This window comes from Erpetoichthys calabaricus, chromosome 4, assembly GCF_900747795.2.
Source record: "Erpetoichthys calabaricus chromosome 4, fErpCal1.3, whole genome shotgun sequence".
Taxonomy (NCBI): Eukaryota; Metazoa; Chordata; class Cladistia; order Polypteriformes; family Polypteridae; genus Erpetoichthys; species Erpetoichthys calabaricus.
The window spans coordinates 114,119,768-114,146,434 of NC_041397.2; the positions used below are offsets into that span (position 1 = coordinate 114,119,768).

The 26,667-nt window shown below is 39.7% G+C and overlaps 2 protein-coding genes across 2 annotated transcripts in view; both read right to left on the reverse strand.

Moving 5' to 3' along the window:
• alg11 (ALG11 alpha-1,2-mannosyltransferase) overlaps positions 1-26,667 on the reverse strand; it is a 357,044-nt gene that overhangs the window by 12,657 nt on the left and 317,720 nt on the right. The window lies entirely within an intron of this gene.
• Positions 1-26,667, reverse strand: part of sucla2 (succinate-CoA ligase ADP-forming subunit beta) — a 74,308-nt gene that overhangs the window by 6,906 nt on the left and 40,735 nt on the right. The window contains exons 6-9 of the mRNA XM_028799691.2: positions 16,679-16,817; positions 8,612-8,773; positions 5,285-5,427; positions 4,642-4,762 (exon numbers count right to left, since the gene is read on the reverse strand). Coding sequence (XP_028655524.1) covers positions 4,642-4,762; positions 5,285-5,427; positions 8,612-8,773; positions 16,679-16,817 — 565 coding nt within the window. The remainder of the gene's footprint in view (positions 1-4,641; positions 4,763-5,284; positions 5,428-8,611; positions 8,774-16,678; positions 16,818-26,667) is intronic.

The window sequence follows — 26,667 nt, forward strand, 5'->3', positions numbered from 1 at the left end:
TCATTACCTGTTTTGCTAGTTGTTTGTTCAGGGAAGTTAAGTGAATGACAATGATTGCAAATGACATTCATTAATCCTAATGAATTTTCCTGAATAGTGGACTCATTATTGAACGCGTTGTCAGCTAACGCAAGCGTTTAGCAGGTGTCTGTCGTTGATGTCCGTGACGTGTATGTTTTGCTTGTGCCGTTTGAGAGGCGCGTCATTGTACGTCCAGTATTTGGGACGTGTTGTTTTGGAGCTGTAATTGATTTGCCTGTGCTGTGTGAGAATCCCGTTGTAGTTTACGGCGTGCATTGTTTGTATTGAGCCTTGCCCGTTTTTGTATGTCGGTCAGTTGAGCTTTCTCTTTTTGGAGCCTTGCCTGCTTGTTTTCCGGCATTTGAGATGCGCGGTGTAGACGTCTGCGTTTATTTATTTTGTCCCCTCGCTGCCCCGAGACATTTTTTCTTCTAGAAATATGGATATGTAATAAGGAGGATCGCACTCACTGTTAATATAGAGCCTTTTCTGCGCTTGAACGGTTAATAGTGTCTCATTGTAATGAGATCCACCTATGCTGCATAGTGTGAATTGTGTTTGGTCCCGTTATCTGAGCGGTATCATTTTGTACCTGTGATCGTGAATTCATGACTTGTTTGTTCTTGAGCGTGAGAAATATGGATAAGTAATAAGGAGGATCGCACTCACTGGTAATATGGAGCCTTTTCTGCGGTTGAACGGTTAATAGTGCCTCATTGTAATGACATCTACCTATGCTGTATATTGTGAACGTGTTGAGATGACATATGTTTAATACGGACGGTTCATTTAGAAATGGGGCTGTGTGTGTCATTTGTTATTTATGTTACTGTGGTCGTGGGTCTGAATCGTCGTTTTTGTGTACGTTTCGTGTGCTATGTCCGTAGTCTGTCCCGTTTCGTGTCCAATGGGCTTTGTGTGGTGCTCGCGGCTTCTTTTTTTTTTGTGTGCTAGGGGCTTGTTGAATCCTCCTCTTTGTGTGTGTCCCGTTTCGTGTGCAATGGGTTTCGTGCTCCTTTTTTCTGTGCGCGACGCCTCATTTTTTATTTTACATTGCATTCCATCCGGTTCCCGTTGCTTGCGGGGGATTTGTGGGGCGCCTGCGCAGTGCGTCTTTTGCGGCCACGGCTCATTGCCGGATGTCCCTGCGTCCATCCGGTTTAGCATTCTCGGTTAGTAATGTGGATATACATATATACATACATATATATATATATATATATATATATACACACTGTATATAAGTTGCACACCGTTATTTTTAGATTTTTCCTGATATAATAAAACCCAAAGAAAGCAAGATATATTATCCTCTGTCAAAATGACAGTGGAAAGTGCAGTAAGTGTCAAATCTATGCAAAGGCACCAATACATTTACAGTTTTAATTTCTTTGTTGAGGACGGACTCTAGCAATTCAAATCTGCAAACATATTAGGGCAAATAGCAGCAGCATGAAAGAACTTGTGTGAAAAGAAGTGTGGCATTATTGCATGTATACTAGGTCAAGTACTGGAAACAGCACTTAACCTTGCAAACAGTCAATTATCTGTGCTTTTTGAGAGGCTGTATAATCATCAAAGAATACATAATAATAATACTGGCTCTATTGTTATGTATGTGACAGGCTCTATTTTATCCCCAGAACAACTTTATACATTACTGACTATCAACAAAGTAGTCCTGCTGGGTAGAAAAAGTACACAGGTTTAGTCATCAGCTCTAACAAGCAACTTAAAAATACTTCATTTGCAGCTGACTGACTACTGCTAAAGCCTGCGTGGTCCTTGATAACGAAGAATTCAACCAATGGAGAAACAATTTTAGCAGGGAATTGGTTAATAGTTAAAAAAGTACATATGAATGTTTACCTTGTTTTGGTAGTGCAATGCGACTGCTGTCAAAACTGTCTGGCTGATCTAGAAGTCTGGTCAAAGAACTCTATGATCTGATCAAAGTACTAGGTTTTACCTTAGAGCCTTTTCACTTTTCAGATCCCAAGGTACTCCAAAACTTCTGTGACAGGTAAGTGTCATGTAGCATTGTGAAGTGGGTCATTGAGTGTTTAACAATTTGGTTAACAGTAAATGAAGAGCTCAGTTCCAAAATCAGCTAAGTACAAAAGATAAATGTTAGAGATAAATAGGAAAATCTGGGTCCGTAAGCAGATTTTGAAACTAAATCCCTAAAACTATAGCGCTACACTGTTGCAATTAGCAGGTTTTGAAGCTCAAACATATTTTCGGCGCATGACCAACTGCATGAAAAGTCACAATCACGTATTCACTAAATTTTACCAAAAGGTGTAATTAGCAGATTTTGGAACTCACATCTTCAAATACTTCATGGTCCTTAACAGGCACTGAGCTTCTTTAAGTTGGCAGTGAAGTGAGAATATGATTTCTCATTTTGTACTTTACATAGTGCCAAGTGATAGCAGAGATTATATATCTGAAAGAATGATGGTGCAGGTCAATGCCAGGACTCATGTGGCCCGAGTTTGTAGGCATTTCCCCTGGATGACAAAGGCACTGATGCCACTGACTGGACCACACGTTACCCAGACCTAAATCCAATTGAGAACAACTGGGACGTTATGTATAGGTGCATCCAACACTGCCAATTAGCACCACACTGTCCAGGACCTCACTGATGCTCTGATCAAAGTCTGGGAGGAGATCTCCCAGAACAACAAATGCAGTCTCATCTGGACTATGCCCAGACATTGTTGGGAGTGCCTATAGGCATGAGGAGCATACACACATTACTAAGTTACATTATGATAAGTTGCCGTAATGAAATTCATGCAAGTTGGATCAGCCTGTGATTTCAATTTTTTATTTTTTCAGTGTGATATTGAATCCAGCCCTCAATGGGTTAGTGAATTTCCTTTCCATTCACCGTTGTTACATCATTTTGTTCAATGAATTATACAGTATTACTCAGTAAAGATTTTCCACACTTGAATATTTCTTTCATCATGATCAGATGTGTGATTTGAGTGTTTCCTTACTTTTTCTGAGAAGTGTATTTGACATATGCGAGGACAGAGTAGCTAACTACTACCTTCATAAAAAAGACTGACTAATTCCGCATGACATAACCTTAAGCAGGAGAGTGGCTGTGAAAATATCCAAAGGTTTATGTTGGAGATTTGAATACCAGTAAGCTGATACCATGACATACTTGGATTTTGTAGGAAAAATAAGCAATCTGGCATTCAGAAAGTCACTTAATAAAACAGAAGTAAACATATCTCAAAACACATTTAGTATATCTGTATGGACATATACAGGTGGTCTAGGTTTGGGTATTTCATAACACAGCAAATTAAAGCAAATTTTAATATGTAAAAACGTGATTAAAAGCGGTATAGCAATTAATCAAAAGTAAGATATTTATTTTCCTGAGGTGAAGTAATAAGTACATGTAAACAGAAAAATGTAACCTATTAAAAAATGACTAACTAACTATGAGATACATCAATTGTCATGTTTTTCTATTACTTCCAAAAGCAAATATCTAATTAAAAGCAAAGTTCATTTAGAATCAACAGGCAAATTGCAAAAAAAAAAAAAAAAAAAAAAAAACCCTACACAATTCTGAAAGCTGCCACTATCAACTCCTAGTTGTATAGAGATCTCTGGTGACCACTGATTTCTAACATCAACAAATCCAGGGAAAGTTTTTAGATCTACAGTCATTTCAATACCAGGCACTGAAACATGAAACTCAAACTTAAAACACTTCGAGCACATACAAAGCAGTGGGCTAGTGACCTGGTTCAATATGCCTACAAGTCTAACATTACATCTTTCCTATCCCAACACTGGCTGTGTTACCGGCCTCAAGCCTAGGGGAACCTGGGCCAGGTACAATTACTGTTGCTACAGGGTGCCACAGCGATATGGTGAAAAAGCATAAAAGAAAAGAAGCAGGCAGCAGTCACAAGTCCCAGATCATACTTGTGGGTTTTTTTTTCTCCTTTACCCAGAAATAGATAAATGCCTCAATTTCTGCATAGATCAACATGGCAATCAGTGAAACAATGGTACAAGCCAATTTCTCTGCATAACAAATAGTGTAAACACATTTACTTTGGTTCAACAATAGTATTGTGGCCAGCTATCCAAAAGTACTTGATTAGAAGCCAAAGTCCTCAGAACTCGTTAATTTTCAAAGGAAGCAGACAGTTCTGTATCACCACATTGTGTGTGGAAGGGATACTTAATCAAAGCAGTCTGACTATTTAGCAAGGCAGGTAAATATTTATGTCCTGTAGATAGCCATCAACAATAACCTGTAGCAGAATTTTCCAGAAATTCTGCCTTTTCTTTAAAACACTAGTTTATAGCCCATTACACTAAGCAACACACAGAATTCTTTAGAATACTGAATTCTAGTCCATTACAGCTGCTATCAATTAGTTTGAAAGTAACAGTATCAAATCATTTTTACAGTACAGTTAAGTATGGTTGGGGGGTGGTGGGGTGTCTAGGAAATTGACAGTCTGTAACTATAAAATATAATGTCAGCCGTAATACAAATGAACAGTAATAGATATTAGTTTGGCTGTTGCTATGGATGATAAATATACATTTACATCATGTAACAATACAAACCTTGCAGTCTGACAACAATAGGTATCCTCAGGTCCAGATCAGTAACGGCCATAATAATACCTTGAGCAATAACATCACAGCGCATTATACCACCAAATATATTTACCAATATGGCAAGCACCTGTAAAAACACATCAAGATCACTGTCATATAATTTAATATTTTTTTGTTATAATTATTTACCAAATAACAGGAATGCTTATTACACACTAAAATTAAAAAACAATCATTGTAAACATGAATAATGTAATCAACAAATCAGTCAAGAATAAATTGAACAAAGCTATTGCAATTATACAAAGTCATTAAGGTCTTATCAAAATTTTGTCAGTGCACTTCAAAACCTACAGCATGTAGCAATTTCCTCAATTTAATATTTTAAATTTGAAGTATAGAATGTGAATGGATTTATTGGCAATATACAATGAAGTCTAATCATGTATTGAATAGAGGAATTTATTTAATCTACTGTCTAGCAATTTTAACTGACTGCAATATATCTCTGGTCTAAAAATCATAAAAGTACAACTCTTTATGAGACTCTCTGCTATAATAATCAGGAAGAAGACAGGAATAAAAGATGTGTATTTAAAAGAAAAACAAATAAAATGAATGAAGAAGTAATACCAATTATGATTTTTACCTTTTTGTCAGAAGTAATAAGTTTAAAAGCTTCAGTTACTTGTTGTGCTGTGGCACCACCACCAACATCTAAGAAATTTGCCGGAGTTCCTCCATGAAGTTTAATGATGTCCATTGTTGCCATTGCTAAACCAGCGCCATTAACTGTTAAAAATGTGTCTAAGATTTAGTATGCAAAATCTTAAAATTTAACATTAAATATATATAATATACACAAATTATATTGTCTTATTTCAAAGTGATATACTAACCTGATAATATGAAACAACTCTAGACATGTGTATGATATATTCAATGGTTATTTGCACTGCTTCAAATGCTGAGAAACACTGTTCAGACAGTATATATAAATAAATGAGTATTCATTTATAACATTACATACACCTACTACATACACACACATATATATATACATACATATATATACATACATACATATACATATATATATATATGTATATATACATATATATTCATGGCATTCGTAGTCTGAATCACAATCTGATTGTTTGGGTGGTTACCTACCAGGTAACGCTTGTGGTTGGTCAGCAAGTCGGCTAACATCCGCCACGGTGCCCTCTTTCAGTTGCGAGAAGCAGATCATAGAATGGTTGAAATAGTCTACTGTCAAATAATGCAAAGAGTACGCGACACGTGTTTCGGCCTAATTCTGGGCTCATCAGGCGTACACACTCGCTGCACTCCCTCTCGGGAATCGAACCTTGGACGTCAGCGCTAGAGGCGAAGCCCCTAACGTTGCGCCACGGCGTGTGGTTCGTTCATTTGACAGCATGTAGATCGGGGTAATTACATTCATGGCATTCGTAGTCTGAATCACAATCTGATTGTTTGGGTGGTTACCTACCAGGTAACGCTTGTGGAGGGCACCATGGCGGATGAAGAAGTGATGAGATCCATATGCGCAAAGCATACAATTATTCAACTCAAAATTATATATCGAGCACATCTGTCTCGCTTAAAATTGTCCAAAACGTTTCCAGGGCAAGAGCCAACCTGCGAACGTTGCAAGCAAGTTCCAGCCTCACTAGTCCACATGTTCTGGACCTACACCAAAATAACATCATTTTGGACCAAAATCTTTAAATGCCTATCAGACAGCCTCCCTCCTAACCCACTAACAGCTATGTTTGGTGTACTCCCAGATGAGATTAAAGTGGAGAAGGACAAACAAACTAATTGCCTTCACTACACTACTGGCATGTAGACTTATCTTGCTCAACTGGAAGAATCCTAACTCTCCTAAGTCAGTGGGTAACTGATGTTATATACTATCTGAAACAGGGAAAAATCAAATTCTCACTTAGAGGAACTGTGCAGAACTTTTTCAGAACCTGACAGGATCTAATCAATAACATTTTAGAATAAGCTTTAAAAGCCCTGAGGATTACTCCATTTATCATTATTTACTTATTAATTCATCTATTTACTTATTTTTACTAGCTTTAAAGTTTTACTCTGCTGGCTTAGCTCTCTTTCTCAGGGGTGGGGGTTGATTTGTTTTTGATCTTATGTTTGTAAAAATTGATTTATTTGTATGGAATGCTGTGTGATTTTAATAAAATCAATAAATAAAAAAAAAAAAAAAAAAAAGTGTTGTGCTGTTTATGGTGAGAGATTACTAATAGCATCATCTCATTCTCTCTGCAGATGTATTTTCCGAGATGGCAGATGTACTTAGGATGCTGCGAGTTACAAGGAGTGGTTAGTATTGCTCAGCTAAATAGCCAGCTGCCAATCAATCTGCTTACCCTGTGAGTGACCTTACTACACATGTTGTTGGTCTTGCTCAGTGACAAAGTTAGCTGAAGTTTAATTGAATACAAAAAATCTGGGGTCTTATTTTCTTGTTTATATCTGAAAAAATTACTATAACCCAAGATCCATCTATGTGGGTGTGTATGTACATATACATACATTTTGTAATATACTCACTCATATATACATATACATACAGTGTATACACACATTTTTATATATAAAATCAAGACAAGCCTTGTTCAACCACATTTTCAACTGGAATAAAAGATTTTAGAACCAAAAACATTAAAAAATTCACTTCTTTTTAGAAAAATAAAAATTGTAAATCCCTTGGCTGTATACCTTTTATTTTTTTAAAGCAGTTTCTTGGTGGAGCTGGCTATTTGCTTCAGCCCAAAAATAATCAAATCTGTTATCAGATTGTCCCTGTTAACATTGCAAATGCTCCTAAATTAATTTAATAGCCGAATCTAACAGCACATATAGCATTTCAAATTCCAAGTCATTTTTCCCACCAATGGACACAGAATGTTGTATTTTTGATTAAGGATGCCCCATATGAACTTTCTTTTGCACAACTCTCATACATGTGCTCTTCCACCCATTGATTTTTCTTTCTCTTCTCCTTCTCTTGAATCGCCTTACTTGCGACTTTCTCTCCTCTTTTTTAACGCAAAAATGCAATGATTTTATTTATACTCAAAAGGAAATCTTGTTGGGGGTGCTTTTAAAGTGTAAAGTGATTTCCTTTTTACAGCTCCTTAGCTCCTTACAGACTGGCAAACAGAGGAGTAGCCATTTAAATAGTTCTGGAGAAATTTTCTTAACACATAGAAACAAGTACCATGATACATTATAAAAAAAAAAAAAAAAAAAAAAAAAAAATCAGTAGTATATTATATTGAGCAGTAAATGAACAAAATATGAATCCACCCATTTCCTGAATTAACTTGACCCAATTTAGGATCAAATGATACCCGACACCATATGGTGCTGGGGGGGAATAATCACTCATAAGGATCACCAGTACATCACAGAGCACATTTCTGAATCATGAGTTAACATGCACAGACAAAATGGATTACCAGAAGAAAAAGCAAATTCCACACAACGCTTGGGCTAGAAGGCAACAGTAACTAATTGTTAATTTTTATGTTGTTTTCACAAGCACATTAACTATATTACTTGTTATAAAACAAGCAAAACAGTCAATATGTCTTTCCTATCATTGTTTATTCAATGTGGATATATATTACAGCAGACTAACTTTGTCCTGTGACATATGTGATCTGAACTGCTATTTGCTTCCTTGCTTTCTTTCCATTAAAGGAAGAAAAAATCTCAACTCCTCTTATATTTGACAAATACAATAAACACTTTTTCAAAAAGGCGTTTAAAATTTTGTTTTCCAGAAGAATTGTATGCTTTTCCTATGCAGCAGATAATTTTTGAGAAAGTTATCAACTTTAACTTACTTTTCACAATTTTCATATTCTAATGCTGGAAAAATGTGATTAACATCACCTAAATGACTATAAAATAGGCATACCTAAACAACCAATGGTCCCATCTAGGCCAATGTAGTTAAGGTCAGACTTGGCTGCCTGCCTGTCTCTTTCATCCTCTTGGCTCCAGTCACGCAAATCAAAGATCTTTGCCTGTCGATAGGCAGCGTTAGCATCAAAATTTATTTTAGCGTCCATGCACATCACTAAAGTTGAAAAAAGAAAAAAAAATTACAAAATTTCTTGACATTCAACATTAAAATATATTTATACATTTTGAGCTTGACTTTAAGAATATTGTTTTAGGATCGCTACATAGACCATTTTCAAACAAATTATTAAAGATTCAAATCATCCAACTACAATATAAAATTAAATAAACTGTGCCACAGACATAAAGTAAGTTACCCCAGTAAATTTCAGCTTGAACTCAAATATATAAATCAAACGGTACGTTTAATACTAATAATGTACAACAAATATACTACTTTCTAAAACAGGTTATTTCTAGAGTATCACCACTCAAAAATGTTAAATTGTCTCTTTACCATAATCCTGGATCCAGTCTATTTTGATTCCTGATACAATCATAGTACATACTTTATTGTCAAGTTTTGATAATATTTTTAAAATATAGTCACCTAATACATGTGACTATACATGTACATATACATGTAATGTGTTTTCTATTAAATAAAATTAAGTTATGCATTTTAATATATTTTTGTTTATCAAGGTGCCAGATAATGGAGACGTGTTGCACATTGGTAAGATATGCAACTAAGAATCCACTGTACTCTGCACACATGACAATACAACTACTTATAATTCTCCTTAATATCCATAGTGGAAGTTTTAAGCTCAAATACTTACTAGTACAAAATTATTATTATTCCACATAATCACTTTAAACTTAATTTCCAACCAACAGCACAGATCATATATAACTTTAGCAACACACTAGCAAAGCAGCACAAAACCAAATGCTTAAAATAGACTAAGAACAAAGAAACGGCAGCACATGCTTATAGTTGTGCTTGAAGTTGTGTATAAAACTGTGTTTTAGCCACCTCTATTCAAAGGCCACAGACAAAAATGTTTGAAGTGGGCGGAAAAGTTTTATTCACCCATGAATGCTGTGCTACACTGGATCATCCGGATGGATGGTTGGTGAATGACTACCCTGTTCCTACAAGAACACAAAATTATCAAAGAGGTTGTGAAATAATGATTTGGGGTGGAACATTGGGAAGAGAGATGGTAAATCCCTCAGGGACCCTGGGAAAATATGGTATAAAATGAAGAATCATGTCTTTAAAAATAAAATGATTTTTAAGCAGGACTACACACCCTCTTGTTCTGCATACAAAACCATCAACTACTTAATTGCTATGGGCATAGGGAAAGAAAAAAAAATCAAGGTGTGGCTACTATTACCCCCATACCTCAACCCTATTGAGAACCTTTGAAGCATCCTTAAAAGGAAGACTAAGCAGCAGCTAGGCGAGGCAATACTGGCATGTTCAAATGAAATACAGGAGGAAACTACACATGCACTTAGTAAATTCAATTTAATGGATGAGAGATATGTTAAAGTCATAACAAAGGAGGACTCATATTAATATGTACAGTGGAACCTCGGTTCATGAACGTCTCGGTACTCGTACAAATCGGTTTACAACCAAAAAGTTCACCAAACTTTTGCCTCAGTTCACAACCACACACTCGGTATACGAACAAGCCAGTTTCCCTTTCGGTTTGTACATGTTCAGTCAATCCCTGTGCATTTCCTGTGCAGCGAGCAAGAGAGAGAGAGCGAGAGAGCACGACACACACACACACACACACACACACACACACACACACACACAGAGAGAGAGGCAGTGCGAGAGAGACAGACGCACACACACAGGCAGTGCAAGAGAGAGACAGACGCACACACACAGGCAGCGAGAGAGAGAGAGACACACAAACACAGAGGCAGCGCAAGAGAGAGAGCTGGACGCATAAGGTAGGAAGGCAATTAAAGAATGCACTGGGCTTGATTTTGTTTTCACTTCTGTTTACAGCGATCGGTTCATAGCGTGCATTGTTGCAATGTTACTTTTCTTGGTGGTTTATTAAATTACGGATTTTTTCAAATGTTCATTTTTTTCCCTGTGCTTAAAACTCCTTAAAAAAAAAAGTGTTTTTAGCCAGCAGATGGTAGCGCTATAGCGCAAACTATTGCAGTGTTAAGTTTTCTCTGTTGTTCAAGGTTTTCTCAGTGTTATTCAATGTTTTTACATTTAGTTTACTATTACGCTGTGCATTCTATGGTTTAATTAACTATATTTGTGCTTAAAAACTTAAATATATATATATATATATATATATATATATATATATATATATATATATATATATATATATATATATATATACTTATTTACATACAGTTCGTATGGTCTGGAACGGATTAATTGTATTTACATACAATCCTATGGGGGAAAATTGCTTTGGTTCACGACCAAATCGGTTTACAACCACAGTTTTGGAACGAATTATAGTCGTGAACCAAGATTCCACTGTACCTTGACCTATAAAAATGATTTTTTTGTTTGATTTAAATTATGTTTTATTTTTTGAAAAAATCTGTGCATGCAGCTAATACAATAGATTTTGGTTTTAAGTTCATTATGATCTATTAAATGTTTTCAAACTGTATTTTGCAGAATAATTTGGAACATTCTATTTGGTGTGATTTAAAATTTTTTAAAAACAACTGTTTTCATTATCAGTGGTTTTGCTTTTAAAAACATCCACATTATAATTATACTATAAATCAGAAATCCTTAAACATATTGACTGTTTAGGAAAAACAAACAAAAATTGCATGTGCAAAATAATTTGGAACACAGTGCACAATTAGTGTAAGTTTCTCAAACTGTAAGGCTTATTGATAAAGAATAAGCTCTATTTTTTAAATCAAACACACTGCAGGAATAATGCTACTCAGTAAAAGGTGTCAGGAAAAATTAGGACATATTACACAGATAAAAACCTCTGACTGGAAGAGCACAAAATCAAATCATACAGTCAAATGCTATGTAGTGAAAAATGCACATTGAAGTATGGCTTTTCTATCAAATACATCTTCAGCTGCAGGTCTATAGCACTACATCCCAAATTTGGAAGCTCTTTATCAATCCACACTTCACATGTGATGAGACTGTTGAAAAGTCATGTTTGCTTTCACAAAACAAAGAACATATAAAAAGATGCAGTAGGTATAAGTAAACAATGGTCGCCTGTTTTCAAAATTAAAAAAAAAATTATACAATTCAACAGCTTGCGTGGCACCTCTTCAAACTGTGTTGACGCATTTCACATAGTTCAGTACTCTACCAGGTTTGAATTAATCTAAAAACTGCTCCACACATTCACCAAATTCAAGTTCACAACCAGATTATTTTTCATTTCGCTTTCACGGTTACATTGAAGTTTGAAATGCCTAGCTCATCTGCCTAATAACTATCATATTCAAGTTAATTTTTCTGCTACATAATGAATATGCAGGGGCTACACTAGCACCAAAAGAAAGAAAAATAAGATTAAATAAATAAGTAAACAATCAGTGCTTAAAAGAGGCTGGATCAAAAAAACAGCCAAAAAAAAAAACACTTCTTTTGTTAATTTTGACATAGATTATACAAGGGTCCAAAACAAGTCTGGAGGGAAAAAGCTACCATCCATACAACTGAAAAAAAATTATTCAGCGGCTCAAAATTCAGGAAATGGCACTGTCCTGTATATCTTTATTGCTAAGCAAACTGTGCATGAGTACAGTCATCAGCATAGCATTCTTATATTCACATAGCTCTGTCAAGTATGGGATAAGGAGGTGCCCATGCTCTGTGGGTGATGTTAGGCTTTCAGAAATACTACTTGCGAATAAGAACAGAAAGATGACAATTGTTTCACAGGAGTATAAACTAAAACTTGGGGAATACTCATTTTGAATAACATGGCAGATAAGGAGGCGTTTGTTAAAGTAATCTGTTAGAATGTGACACATCATCTATGGCAGGCATGTCAAACACGCAGCCCCCGGGCCGCATGCAGCCCACAACAGAAATCTGTGCGGCCCGCATGACAGATCCTAGTTAGCACTAAACTTGTACAAAATGATTACTATCGTTTGTGATTGAATCATTCTGCATCTTCGGCGTTACATAATTGACTTTTCTTACTTCTGCCTTCTGACAAAAGCGTGTTTTCCCATTGCATTATGGTACCAGAAACGTCATCTGCTAGTATAGCCACGAGCCTTGGCCAATGTTAATGAGCGGCGATGTCGCAACTGAACTGCTAGGCTGCAGCAGCCTGGCAGAAGGAGCGGCCTTAGGCATGTGCAAACTGTGCACCTGCACAGGGCCGCCACGCCAATATATATTGAATATAAAACAGAAAGAGAAAATAACGACACAGCTGACAGTAATGTGGCTGAAAAACATTGTGTTTCTTATTAATTAGTATGCTGTATTTACTAATGTCGCTCGAGTCGGAGCAGTAAGCTAAATGTAGTATTATAACGTTCTGCCATAATGAGAATATTATGGGCCGCCACTTGGTTTTCAAGTTACGGACATGTGCATATAGAAGCGTGTCATGAGCATGAGGTGGCTATGCAGTCTCTGCAACTGACGTGGCCATCCGCCGTGCATAAGATACCATATTGACATTGGCAGGCGAAGGGGCCACCGATTCTTTCTCTGCCATGGCTGCTACAAGCCTAGAGCCGCCCCTGGCAGGCTACACTACTGGCAGGGCTGCTGAGACTGGCCACAGGGCAGAACTGACCATCACGAGCAGTAATAGCTCGCATATTTTCATGTTTTTTTGCTCTAGTTTTATGTAATTTGGTGCTAGTATTGTAACGAACAGTTAGTGCAGACTACAGCTGAAGATGTGAAGTGGATGTGAGAAGTTGGTGAGTTGTTTATTAACAAATTTTTGTGATTTTGAGTTTGTAAAATTAGTGTAGGTCAGGGGGCTTTTTGCATATCGGCTTATTTTATAATATAAACTTTGAAGTAAACTTAGTAAAGTAAAATTTAATTTTTGGAGGATTTGTTTATCAACTTTAATTACTGAGCAATGAATTCAGTGAGCGTTTTCGTAATTTCAGTTCACATGAACAGGACTTTGCGCTGTTTACGTCACCATACTCTTACAACGTTGAGAAAGCGCTCGAGAATATCCAAATGGAATTGATTGAACTGCAGTCAGATTCTATTCTGAAGGCAAAACACAACGAAGTTGGTGTGCCAGGCTTGTATGCTTACCTGCCACCCTCATATGTGCAGATCCGTAAGTTGGCATCGAGAGTACTGTCTATGTTCAGAAGCACTTACCTTTATAAGCAATTGTTTTCGTTAATGAAAGCTACCAAAACCCCACATCGCTCAAGACTTACCGTCAAGCACCTTTCATTCCTCATAAAAGTTGCAGCTGCACAAGATTTCAAGTCTGATATTGACGAACTGGTTACTAACAAGAGATGCCAAGTGTCGGGACAAAAGAAATAGATCTCACACTGTAAGACTCCTATATAAGCAATGAATATAATATAGTGAATATAAGGACCTAGCTAAGAGGCTAAGACTCTAATTGTACAATTTTGTACGGAGATTGAATGGAAATAAATTGCTTTTCTTTAGACTTTAAACTTTAAGTGTTACATTTTTTAAAGTTTTCAGTATTGGAAAGAAAGCTACAGTAACTTTGTATAATAGTATTTGTTACAGTGCGGCCCGCTGACGCACGTATGGCAGTCGAAGCGGCTCACCAATGGTAGTGAGTTTGACATGCCTGATCTATGGTCTAGTGACAGGTGGTGAACCAGCGGAAGGATAGGGAAGGCTGCAGGGAACTGTGGTATCCAAGGTGAACTTCTCCAAGGTTGGTAGTATGGCTGTCCTTCTGACATTGTAAGCAATCTCTGCTTCCATTTAGGAGACTGGCATCATCCCAAATGAATGGAAAACAGGACTTGTCTTTCATATCCGGAAAGAGAAGGGTGATTACCTGGATTACGGCAGCTACTGGGGAATAACACTGCTCTCGTGCCAGGTAAGGTCCTTGCTAGGGTCATCCTCAATAGGATCTGTGATCACCTGCTCACCTACCTGCGACCGGAGCAGTCTGGTATAATGTCTAAAAAGTCTATCATTGACCACATCCCGGCACCGAGGGTTTTCATGGAGCACTAATTCGAATATCAGATTTTCTTTGCAGCCTTTGTCAATTTTCGTAAAGTGTTCAACTCAGTTGATCAAGCTGTCCTGTGGAACATCCTGAGACTTTGCGGTATCCCTCCAAAGTTGCTGGATATCATGGCCAGCCTGTACACTGGTACCGTGAGTGCTGTGCAGACTGGAGGCAGAACCTCTGTGTTCTTCCCAGTTGATTCTGGGGTTCGTCAGGGGTGTGTCTTTGCTCATGCCCTGTTTAATCCTTGCATGGACTGTGTGTGGGGAGGATCGTGGGGTCCAGTGGATGTGGGGCATATATGGGTGAAGAAAGATTCACTGATCTTGACTTTGCAGACAATGTTGTGATCTTTGCGGAGTCAATGGAGGTTCTGAGCGGGCTCTCTTTAGAATGAGTGAAAAGTCAGAGTGTCTGGGCTTGCAAGTGTCCTGGATAAAAACCAAGATCCAGGCCTTTAATGGCCTCTTTGGCACAGCCATTGGGAGTGTGTCTGTCTGCAGAGAGAATGTCCATCTTGTCGAGAGGTTTACTTACCTCTGCAGGGACATTCATGTCTCTGGTGACTCTTCCTATGAAGTTAGTAGACTGATTGAAAGAGCATAGGGGGGGCATGGGGTTGCTGGAAAGAGGTGTGTGGCACTCTCTGTATGTTTGCAAAAGGATGAAGGTCCAAGTCTTTAGAGTCCTGGTGCTTCCTGTTTTGCTATATGGTTGCAAGACATGGATGCTATCCAGTGACCTGAGATGAAGACAGGACTCCTTTGGTACAGAGTCTTTTCGGAGAATCCTTGGGTATTGCTGGTGTGACTTTGTGTCAAACGAGTGGTTGCTCACGGAGTCCCAAATAAGGCACATTACCTGCATTATGAGGAAGCATAAGTTATGGCACTAAGGCCATAAGGCATGATTCCCTGAGGTTGATCCGGCTCACAGGATCCTCATTGATGAGGACCCAAGTGGCTGGACCCAGGCCAAGGCACACCTGGCTATGGCACATAGATGGTCAATTCTGAAGGGTGGGACTGAACTGTGTATTGGACTGGGGGGTTGCCAACTGGGATCACATCAATTGCACTTTTGATTGTAATGTGTGCAATGATTATATTTAAAGAAATAAAATGGTTTACGAACGTATTTTTATTTTTGATTGCTCAGAACTAATCTTAAAACTAGCATTTTCTTAATGATATAAGCACCTGATACAATACTTAACTGGGAGTTTCCAAGAATAACACGAATCACCCTTATTCAGTGAAATAAGAAAAGCACTTGGTCACAGGGGGGAAAAAAATTTTAAAAATCAATTAACTGTACAAACTTGACCACAGAATTTATTATTGTTCAAAATTCTAAATATATTAAAATAAAATTCAACAATGTTTTAAAATAAAAATTCTTGAAACAGTACAAATGGTCTGAATATTCAACTTGAAGATTCTGGCATAAACTAAATCACAGAAGGCTCTCTTACCAGAAGTAACAAAGTCCCCACTCCTTCATCAATACCGTTTAATCCAGTCTGGTACACTCGGCACTGACAATTTTTGCCTCAGATTTAAAGTGAGCTTTCCTACATATTCTTTAGTCAAAGGTTTTAAGTTAGTCATATTATTTTAATAAAACTGATAATTATGGTGCATTGTTAATTATGAAGTAATTGCTTTTATTTACTATGTATGAATCTTTGAGATTTACTGTTGTCGCTGAAAGAATGTTCTTCTTGATTGCTATTTCACATCATTTACTTGAATTACAATACAAAAATGCTTATTCAGTTCACACTATGACTTGACTGACAAACACAGCACATCATGTTCTGTCATACTGCTCCTGTTATTCAGGAATTTGTTTCTTACCAATTCCTGAAGAGTCTTCTACCATAGGATTTATCTCCACCATTGAAGCATCATACTTGATAAACAGATTATATAGTTTGATCATATTTTCTGCAGCCTCATCTAGTAGACTAGGTGGAAATCCCATTTTTTCTGCAACCTATTAAGAAAATATTTAAAAAAAACATTATTACAAAGGGAATCAATAATAGAACTCTTTTTAATCTGCATTTATTCTTTATGTACCATACCTTTTTGTAACATTTTTCTTATGTAACAAAGAAAACTTATGGACTTTACTGTTAAACAGTGTTTGTTTTTATAAATCTATATGCATTGCTTATTAAATAATTACCTAATATTCACTTTTCAAAACTAAAAATATAAAAATAGCATATTGTAATTTTTAATCTAGATTTTCTGCAAACCCAAAATTTACTCAAATTCAAAATGAACAAGAATCTCTCATGTTTGTATGACAGACAGACTGAAGCCATCATATAAGTAAAGTAAACCATAACTAAGCAAACACAGGCTTCTTTGATTTCTCACTTACAATGTTTTTAATGTGGATTTTGGCACTATGCAATAGCAAGGTTAGATGTGTTTTATGATTGTAAAATTGTGTGCCATTTATGTTATTATACCTGTGAAGTATTTTTTATGTTTCTATATCATTGCTGTAAAAACAATTAAACAATGCCTTCTGGAATAATGAACGTTGCTTAAACCTAGGACCTAGAAATTCTGCAACTTCATTTTAAACAAAACTGCTGGAAATTGATACAGATTCATTCTGGCAAAGAACACTGATAGCATATACAAGTTTGTTGTGTGGCATATGACGGACTATCATTCTTTCCATCATTACCGCCTGCTTATAAACAATGCTGCAGAAAAAAATACTACAGGTGCTGGTCATAAAATTAGAATATCATGACAAAGTTGATTTATTTCAGTAATTCCATTCAAAAAGTGAAACTTGTATATTAGATTCACTCATTACACACAGACTGATGTATTTCAAATGTTTATTTCTTTTAATGTTGATAATTATAACTGACAACTAATGAAAGTCCCAAATTCAGTATCTCGGAAAATTAGAATATTGTGAAAAGGTTCAATATTGAAGACACCTGGTGCCACACTCTAAAGGCTTTTGCAGGTGTTTTGAGTTAATTAGCTGATTAAATGGTTTCTCAGTCTAGTTCTGTAGGCTACACAATCATGGGGAAGACTGCTGACTTGACAGTTGTCCAAAAGACGACCATTGACACCTTGCACAAGGAGGGCAAGACACAAAAGGTCATTGCTAAAGAGGCTGGCTGTTCACAGAGCTCTGTGTCCAAGCACATTAATAGAGAGGCGAAGGGAAGGACAAGATGTGGTAGAAAAAAGTGTACAAGCAATAGGGATAACCGCACCCTGGAGAGGATTGTGAAACAAAACCCTTTCAAAAATGTGGGGGAGATTCACAAAGAGTGGACTGCAGCTGGAGTCAGTGCTTCAAGAACCACCACGCAAAGACGTATGAAAGACATGGATTTCAGCTGTCGCATTCCTTGTGTCAAGCCACTCTTGAACAAGAGACAGCGTCAGAAGCGTCTCGCCTGGGCTAAAGACAAAAAGGACTGGACTGCTGCTGAGTGGTCCAAAGTTATGTTCTCTGATGAAAGTAAATTTCCTTTGGAAATCAAGGTCCCAGAGTCTGGACGAAGAGAAGAGAGGCACAGAATCCACGTTGCGTGAGGCCCAGTGTAAAGTTTCCACAGTCAGTGATGGTTTGGGGTGCCATGTCATCTGCTGGTATTGGTCCATTGTGTTTTCTGAGGTCCAAGGTCAACGCAGCCATCTACCAGGAAGTTTTAGAGCACTTCATGCTTCCTGCTGCTGACGAACTTTATGGAGATGCAGATTTCATTTTCCAACAGGACCTGGCACCTGCACACAGTGCCAAAGCTACCAGTACCTGGTTTTAAGGACCATGGTATCCCTGTTCTTGATTGGCCAGCAAACTAGCCTGACCTTAACCCCATAGAAAATCTATGGGGTATTGTGAAGAGGAAGATGCAATACGTCAGTCCCAACAATTCAGAAGAGCTGAAGACCACTATAAGAGCAACATGGGCTCTCATAACACCTGAGCATTGCCACAGACTGATCGACTCCATGCCACGCTGTATTGCTGCAGTAATCCAGGCCAAAGGAGCCCCAACTAAATATTGAGTGCTGTACATGCTCATACTTTTCATGTTCATACCTTTCAGTTGGCCAACATTTCTAAAAATCCTTTTTTTGCATTGGTCTTAACTGATATTCTAATTTTCCGAGATACTGAATTTGGGACTTTCATTAGTTGTCAGTTATAATCATCAACATTACAAGAAATAAACATTTGAAATACATCAGTCTGTGTGTAATGAATGAATCTAATATACAAGTTTCACTTTTTGAATGGAACTACTGAAATAAATCAACTTTGTCATGATATTCTAGTTTTATGACCAGCACCTGTACTTGTAATGCTGTTCTGAAGAATGGGATTTCAGAAAACAAAATTAACAGAACTAGCCCCCAGAGTGCCACCGGCTAACGCTTCTTCGCGGGGCCCCAGCTCGTGGTGTCTCCACTTTCCAGGTGGCCAGTTTGTAACATCATGACTGCTGTTTTCCGCCCTTTGACCGTGTGCTTTCTCTTTTCCTCGATCTCTCTCGATTTATTTATCCCCCATTCTCAGGTGTCGACCTGTATTATTTATATATATATATATATATATATATATATATATATATATATATATATATATATATATTGTGGTGCCCGGCGGGCATACATGCCCAGCCGGGACGCCCAGGAGGACCGGAGGAGGGCTTGTGGATCCTCCGGAACACGAGGGGGCGTCCTCCCTGGTTGCTGTGGTCACCGCCAGAGGGCGCCCCAATACCTTGGGAGTGTTGGACCTCAGTACTTCCGCTACACCGGGAAGAACTGGGCGGAAGAGACTTGGAGACACCCGGTGGACTTCCGGTTTCACCGCTGGAGCTTCCGCCACCCAGGGGTGTGACTACGAGCCCCAGGATGCAGCTGGAGCCCTTCCGGGGCGAATAAAAGGGGCCGCCTCCCTCCAGTCGGGGGCAAGAGTCGGGTGGAAGAGGACGAAGCTTGGTGGACAGGAGTGGAGGCGGACCAGAGACAGTTGAGGCATTGTGTTGTGGCCAGGACTTAAAAGGGTGATTGGTGCTGAGGCACTGGGTATTGTGCTCACTACTATTGTAAATGTAAGTGTAAATAAATGTGTGTGGTGAATCAACATGTCTACCTGTCTGTGTCCGGGCTGTTCCCCACAATATATATATATATTATACTAGCTGTACCCGGCCACGCGTTGCTGTGGCTCAGTCTGGTTAAATGGAAAAGAAAGAAAACAGAAAGCGCACGTTTCTAATATGTTTAATTTCACAATGCTTGTGGGTATACAATATTTTTTGTTGTTCCATTGTCTGTGCAGATACAGAGATTGTCTGGTTTGCCGACTCTAGAACACGCAACATATAAATTGTCCATGTGAGAAGCAATCCGTGTCTAGATCTAAACCGTACAATTGTAAAGATTGGCCCTGAGCTTTGTTGATGGTGATTGCAAACGCCAATCGAATTGGGAATTGCAATCTCTTAAATTGAAATAGGATATCCGTTGGAATGATAGGAATGGGAGGAATGAGGACATGTTCACCTTTGAAAGGTCATGTGAAGATTGTTGCTTGTACGACATTGCTCATTAATTTTTTTACTGCAAGCCACGTGCCGTTGCAAAGCTTTGGCTGGTTGATATTTCGGAACATAATTGGCATGCTGATTTTCAATTGGAGTAAGTGCAGTGGCATCCCTGGCAGATCGAGTGAATTTAAAAATTCTGTTGGATAATTAACCGCTTCATCTGCTTCCACAACGGTGTCGACGGACTTGTATGTGAGTGCCTCGCTTTGAATGTTAGACTGAATAATATTGTTAAGTTCGTAGACGTCTTTTTTCTTGGCCGCAAGAATAGCTCATTCACTCAGTTTGTCAGCATGAATAACAATCTTGTGTGTATCAGATGGCATCATGTCAATTGCTGTTTTGAACAAACGCACTAAATAGTTTTTTTAGTGAAGAAGCTCTTGCAGTTGGGAAACGATGGACCTTTTTATGCCGGTAGAAATTCCGGAGCATGCATTCAATTCATCATTGCCATCACAAATACATTTGTAGGAATTTATGTTGACCATCTGGGAACGGAAGGAGGGAGCCGGCTTTATGATAAATTTGTCCTTTCACTTTGAAAGTTGGCATGAATTGAGCTGTTACGATTTCTGCACCGAACGACGTCATTTGGAAGCATGAGTTGTATTTCCTGATGTTAGATAGGAAATGCTTTGATTCGGCGGTATATCCGGCAAGCAAAGTTTTTAATGGCTCTGGCGATTCTCCAAGTTGAGGCAGTTTAATTTTTCCCGGCAGTGCAACACATTCATGCAAGGCGATTGTAATCGCGTGATTGGTGAGCACGGAGTCGTGTTTGACGCTGATCTGCTGTTTCTTGTTGACGTCTTTCAGCCACTCTCAGCCTGTCGTGTTCATTCTGTTGAGAACGAAGCAGATCTGAAGCTGCAGAACGCTATCACAGTGCTCGCAACCGTGCATCCTCAAGTCTGGCTGCACGTTGCTCTGCTGCTTCCTCGGCACGTATTCGAGCCATTCTTTGTCTGTTTCGCTTGTTCGCTGATGCCCGTTCTTCCTCAGTTTGATTTGCAATTACTCGTCGCACTGCTTCCGTTCTGCGAGTACGACGACCTAAGTTTGATCTTCTGCAAGGCATTATTTGGATGAACTAAAGCAGATCGATTGCACTGAAAAATTTTGTATAGCGTGTGTTGCTTTTACGTCCAACAGATGGCACTGTTTTTCAAACAAAGCATGTTTTTACCTGTCACAGGTGTGACATCTATATAATATAGGTATATAAAAACACGTACGTATTCGAATGCAACGTTGTGTCAAAATTTCAAAGCAATCGGTGAAGAACTTTCAGAGATTTAAGATTTTGAACAAACGAACATATATACATACACACACATCCTCGTGCGCCGTGTCTTAATCACGCACCACAGGAAGCCAATGAGGCAATCAAGAACGACCGCACCCTCATGTGCAGGTGCGACTCGCTCCCACTACCCCATTAACTTGCCGCGGACGTGCAATCGCACACACGGAGAACGGTACAACTATACGGATTTAAAAACCTGACCTTTTATATTGGAAGCCGTGGACCCGCTATACCACAGTGTGTTTATATTCAAAGCTGTAAAGCAAAAAAAAAAAAAAGGGAATATTTCAAAGGTGGGGGGATTCTTTTATTTATATATAATAAAATATATTATATAGCCAACCCGCAGCGTAGCACACGCCGCATTATTATGTATTGATGGGTGAACACTTCCTGAAAGACACAGTTGTCCAAATGGGGTGGGTTTGAGGATACGACTGTAGGTGAATGAAAAGATGGAACTCCATTTTGTCCGTGACTGAAAACTGGAGGACCGCCGTCGCGCCTCCACCTCCCAGAGCGAGGGACGGGGCTGGACGGCGCTCGGGCGTGGAGGGCGGAATGGGGGGAGAGGGTAAGGATGCCCATTCCGCCCCAGCCCCCCTGCCATTCTAGTCTGCTGATTTCTTAGTCATCGTTCAGTACGCACTGCCTGCTCATGTGCCCGGCCTCAACTCCTCACCTGAGTCGCTTTCGTCTGTGTACAGTCCACATGCACCTGTGAGTCACGTTGACGTTTCATTTTCCAAACACCGCCTCAGTCGCTTTCGTCTCTGCTACAGTCCACATGGACCTCTGAGCCACGTTGACGTTTCATTGTTCTTTGCGGTTCCGGCTACTTTTCTATATATAATCCACCAAGTCAGCCGACCATGGTAGTAGCATCGGGGGGTGTGTACAAAGGGCAGGGACTTAATCAGCGCGAGCGTATGACCCGCACTTACTGGGAATTCCTTGCCACTTGTCCCTCTAAGAAGTTGGACACCACCCGCTCGGGGGTCGCGTAACTATTTAGCAGGAGGGAGTTTCGTTCGTTATCGGAATTAACCAGAAAAATCGCTCCACCAACTAAGAACCGGGTGAGGTTTCCTGTGTTGAGTCAAATGAAGCGAAAGGCTCCACACCTGGTGGTGCCCTTCCGTCAATTCCTTTAAGTTTCAGCTTTGCAACCATACTCCCCCCCCGGAACCCAAAGACTTTGGTTACCCGGTTGGCTGCCCAGCGGGTCATGGGAATAACGCCGCCGGATCGCCAGTTGTCATCGTTTATGGTCAGTACCACGACGGTATGTGATTGTCTTCGAACCTCCGACATTCGTTCTTGATTAATGAAAACATTCTTGGCAAATGCTTTCACTCTTGCTCGAATTGTTGGTGGGTGTGGCTCTGTCTTGTGTGCGTCTTGCTTGCCATGGACTTCGATAATTCTTAGAGTTGGTGGGCTCCGAGTTATCGGCGGGCGTGGCTCTGTGAGTTGTCATGCGTATCCCATGGTTGTGTTGTGTGCCCTGTCGGCTCAGTGAATTATATATATATATATATATATACAGTGATCCCTCGCTATATCGCGCTTCGCCTTTCGCGGCTTCACTCCATCGCGGATTTTATATGTAAGCATATTTAAATATATTTCGCGGATTTTTCGCTGCTTCGCGGGTTTCTGCGGACAATGGGTCTTTTAATTTCTGGTACATGCTTCCTCAGTTGGTTTGCCCAGTTGATTTCATACAAGGGACGCTATTGGCAGATGGCTGAGAAGCTATCCAGCTTACTTTCTCTCTCCCTCTCTCTCTCTCTCTCTCTCTCTCTCTTGCGCTGACGTAGGGGGGTGTGAGCAGGGGGGCTGTGTGCAGCTGCTTCCTGAAGGACATGCTGAACGGAGCTTCGCATACTTAAAAGCTCAAAGGGCACGTATTGATTTTTTTTTTGACTGCTTGCTTTGCACTCCTTTGAAAAGGAAGATATGTTTGCATTCTTTTAATTGTGAGACAGAACTGTCATCTGTCTTGTCATGGAGCACAGTTTAAACTTTTGAAAAAGAGACAAATGTTTGTTTGCAGTGTTTGAATAACGTTCCTGTCTCTCTACAACCTCCTGTGTTTCTGCGCAAATCTGTGACCCAAGCATGACATTCTAAAAATAACCATATAAACATATGGTTTCTACTTCGCGGGTGGCTCTGGAACGCAACCCCCGCGATGGAGGAGGGATTACTGTATATATATATATATATATATATATATATATATATATATATATATATAGATATGCCAAGCTACTGAATTTTCTTCTTGTTCTTTCAGCTGCTCCCGTTAGAAACTGAGAAAAAAAATACTATGCCATGTATTCTGAATGTGTGTTTTTAAACTGTTCAGGATTTTTACATAACAACACAATTTGTTCTAAGTACTTAATTTGAGTTCACGTAGAACATTATACCTCTTCCATTTTTATAGATAGATAGATAGATAGATAGATAGATAGATAGATAGATAGATAGATAGATAGATAGATAGATAGATAGATAGATAGATAGATAGATAGATAGATAGATAGATAGATAGATAGATAGATAGATAGATAGATAGATAGATAGAGATAGATAGAGATAGATAGAGATAGATAGAGATAGATAGATAGAGATAGATAGATAGAGATAGATAGATAGATAGATAGATAGATAGATAGATAGATAGATAGATAGATAGATAATCTTTATTGTCATTGTCACTTTTACAAAGGAACAACGAAATTGAAGGTGCAGTCGACTCAGCGTGAGGAATAAAGAGTTAAAAAGACAAAAAGACAAGAAGAGAGAAAATAATAACAAACCGAATAGTAATAAATATACAAATTGCACTTGTTGACTTAAGGTCTATATTGCACATTGGTAGAATGATATGGAGCAGTTTTATTCTGAGTTCAGGGCCATGATTACTTTCAGATAAAAGCGGTTTTTAAGGCGGTTTGTCCTGGTTTTCATTGCTCTGTATCTCTTGCCCGATGGCAAAAGCTGGAAGAGGCAATGACCGGGATGTGATGAATCCTGTGAAATGTCTACTGCTTTTTTGCAGCATCGGGAGGTGTAGATTTGTTCCAGAGTGGGGAGGGTACAACCAATTGTTCTCTCCGCTGTCCTGACGACCCTGTGGAGCGCTTTCTTTTCTGAGGAAGTGCAGCTGCCGTACCACACACACAGTCCGTACGTGAGCACACTCTCGATGGAAACAGTGATAAAAAGCAAGGAGCAGATTTTTTGGGAGATGGTTCTTTCTGAGAATTCTCAGAAAATACAGTCTCTGCTGCGCCTTCTTCAGCAGCTCCTTGGTGTTGGCGCTCCAGGTCAGGTCATCCTCCAGCTCAATGCCCAGCAAACCTGAACACCGGGACCCTCTCCACACAGGCCCTGCCAATGATGAGTGGCTGGATGTCAGTTTTGTTTTTCCTAAAGTCAATAACAAGCTCCTTCGTTTTTTTTGGTGTTGAGGAGCAGGTTATTGACTGTGCACCACTCTGACAGTCGCTCCACCTCGTCCCTGTATGCCAGCTCATCCTCCTTGCCCGAGATGAGTCCGACCACTGTCGTGTCATCCGCGAACTTTATAATCTTGTTGCTATGGCGAGTGGAGACACAGTCATATGTGTAGAGGGTGTAGAGAAGCGGGCTGAGCACACAACCCTGCGGCGTCCCGGTGTTGAGGCTGGGAGCAGTGGATGTGTGGAGACCCAGCCTGACCCTCTGGGAGTGACCAGACAGGAAGTCCAGTATTCAACTGCAGGTGAGTGATGAAATCCCAGATCTGCCAGTTTGGACACCAGTCGTTGTGCGAGGATGGTGTTAAACGCTGAGCTGAAGTCTACAAAGAGCAGTCTGGCATAACTACCCTGCTGCTCCAGGTGGGTCAGGGCAGCATGAAGGGCTGTGGCCACAGCATCCTCCGTGGATCTCTTTACTTTGTAAGCAAATTGAAATGGGTCCAGGTCTGCTGGCAGGCAGGCGATGATATGACTCCGCATCAGTTTCTCAAAGCACTTCATGATGACAGATGTGAGTACCACTGGGCGGAAAGCATTCAGACTGTTCGTGATGGATTTTTTCGGCAGCGGAACAATGATTGAGGACTTGAGGCAGGATGGGACAGTGGCCTGGGACAGGGACTGGTTGTCAATCCTAGTGAAAATTCCGGCCAGTTGATCTACAGTCTTTCAGCACCCGTCCAGCCACACCGTCAGGTCCTGCAGCCTTCCTCGGGTTCACCTTCCTCATCACCCGCCTCACCTCACACTCTTCCACTGTGAGTATATTGCTGTTGTGAACAGGCTGCTGTGATGGAGCTGCTGTTGGTGTCACCTTAAAGCAGGCAAAGATGATGTTCAGCTCTTCTGCCAGAGAAGCGTCTACCTCAGCGGCCAAGGAGTTGCTGGATTTGTAGCCGGTGATGTGCTGGACACCCTGCCACACCTGCCTGGTGTTGTTGCTCCTCAGATGGTCTTCTATCCTCCTTCTGTATGCTGCCTTGGCCTCTCGGATGCCTCTCTTCAGGTTCACTCTGGCTACACTGTAAAGAGCCCCATCCCCAGACCTGAAAGCAGTATTCCTAGCTTTCAGCAGACTCTGGACATCCCTCGTCATCCAGGGCTTCCTGTTAGGATAAATCCTTATGCGTCTGTCCCTGGTGACATTGTCCGTGCAGAACCTGATGTAATCCAGGACTGCCATAGTGTGGTTCTCCAAGTCTTGGTGATGGAAAACCTCCCAATCGGTTCTCTGGAAGCAGTCCTGCAACTGTTGGGAGGCCTCCTCGGGCCATAGAGTAACAGTACTGGTCATAGTGGAAGCTTGTTTCCTGAGGGGAGTATATGCAGGGATTAGAAGCAGGGACGTGTGATCAGACTGGCCAAGGTGTGCTAGGGGTTTAGCCCTAT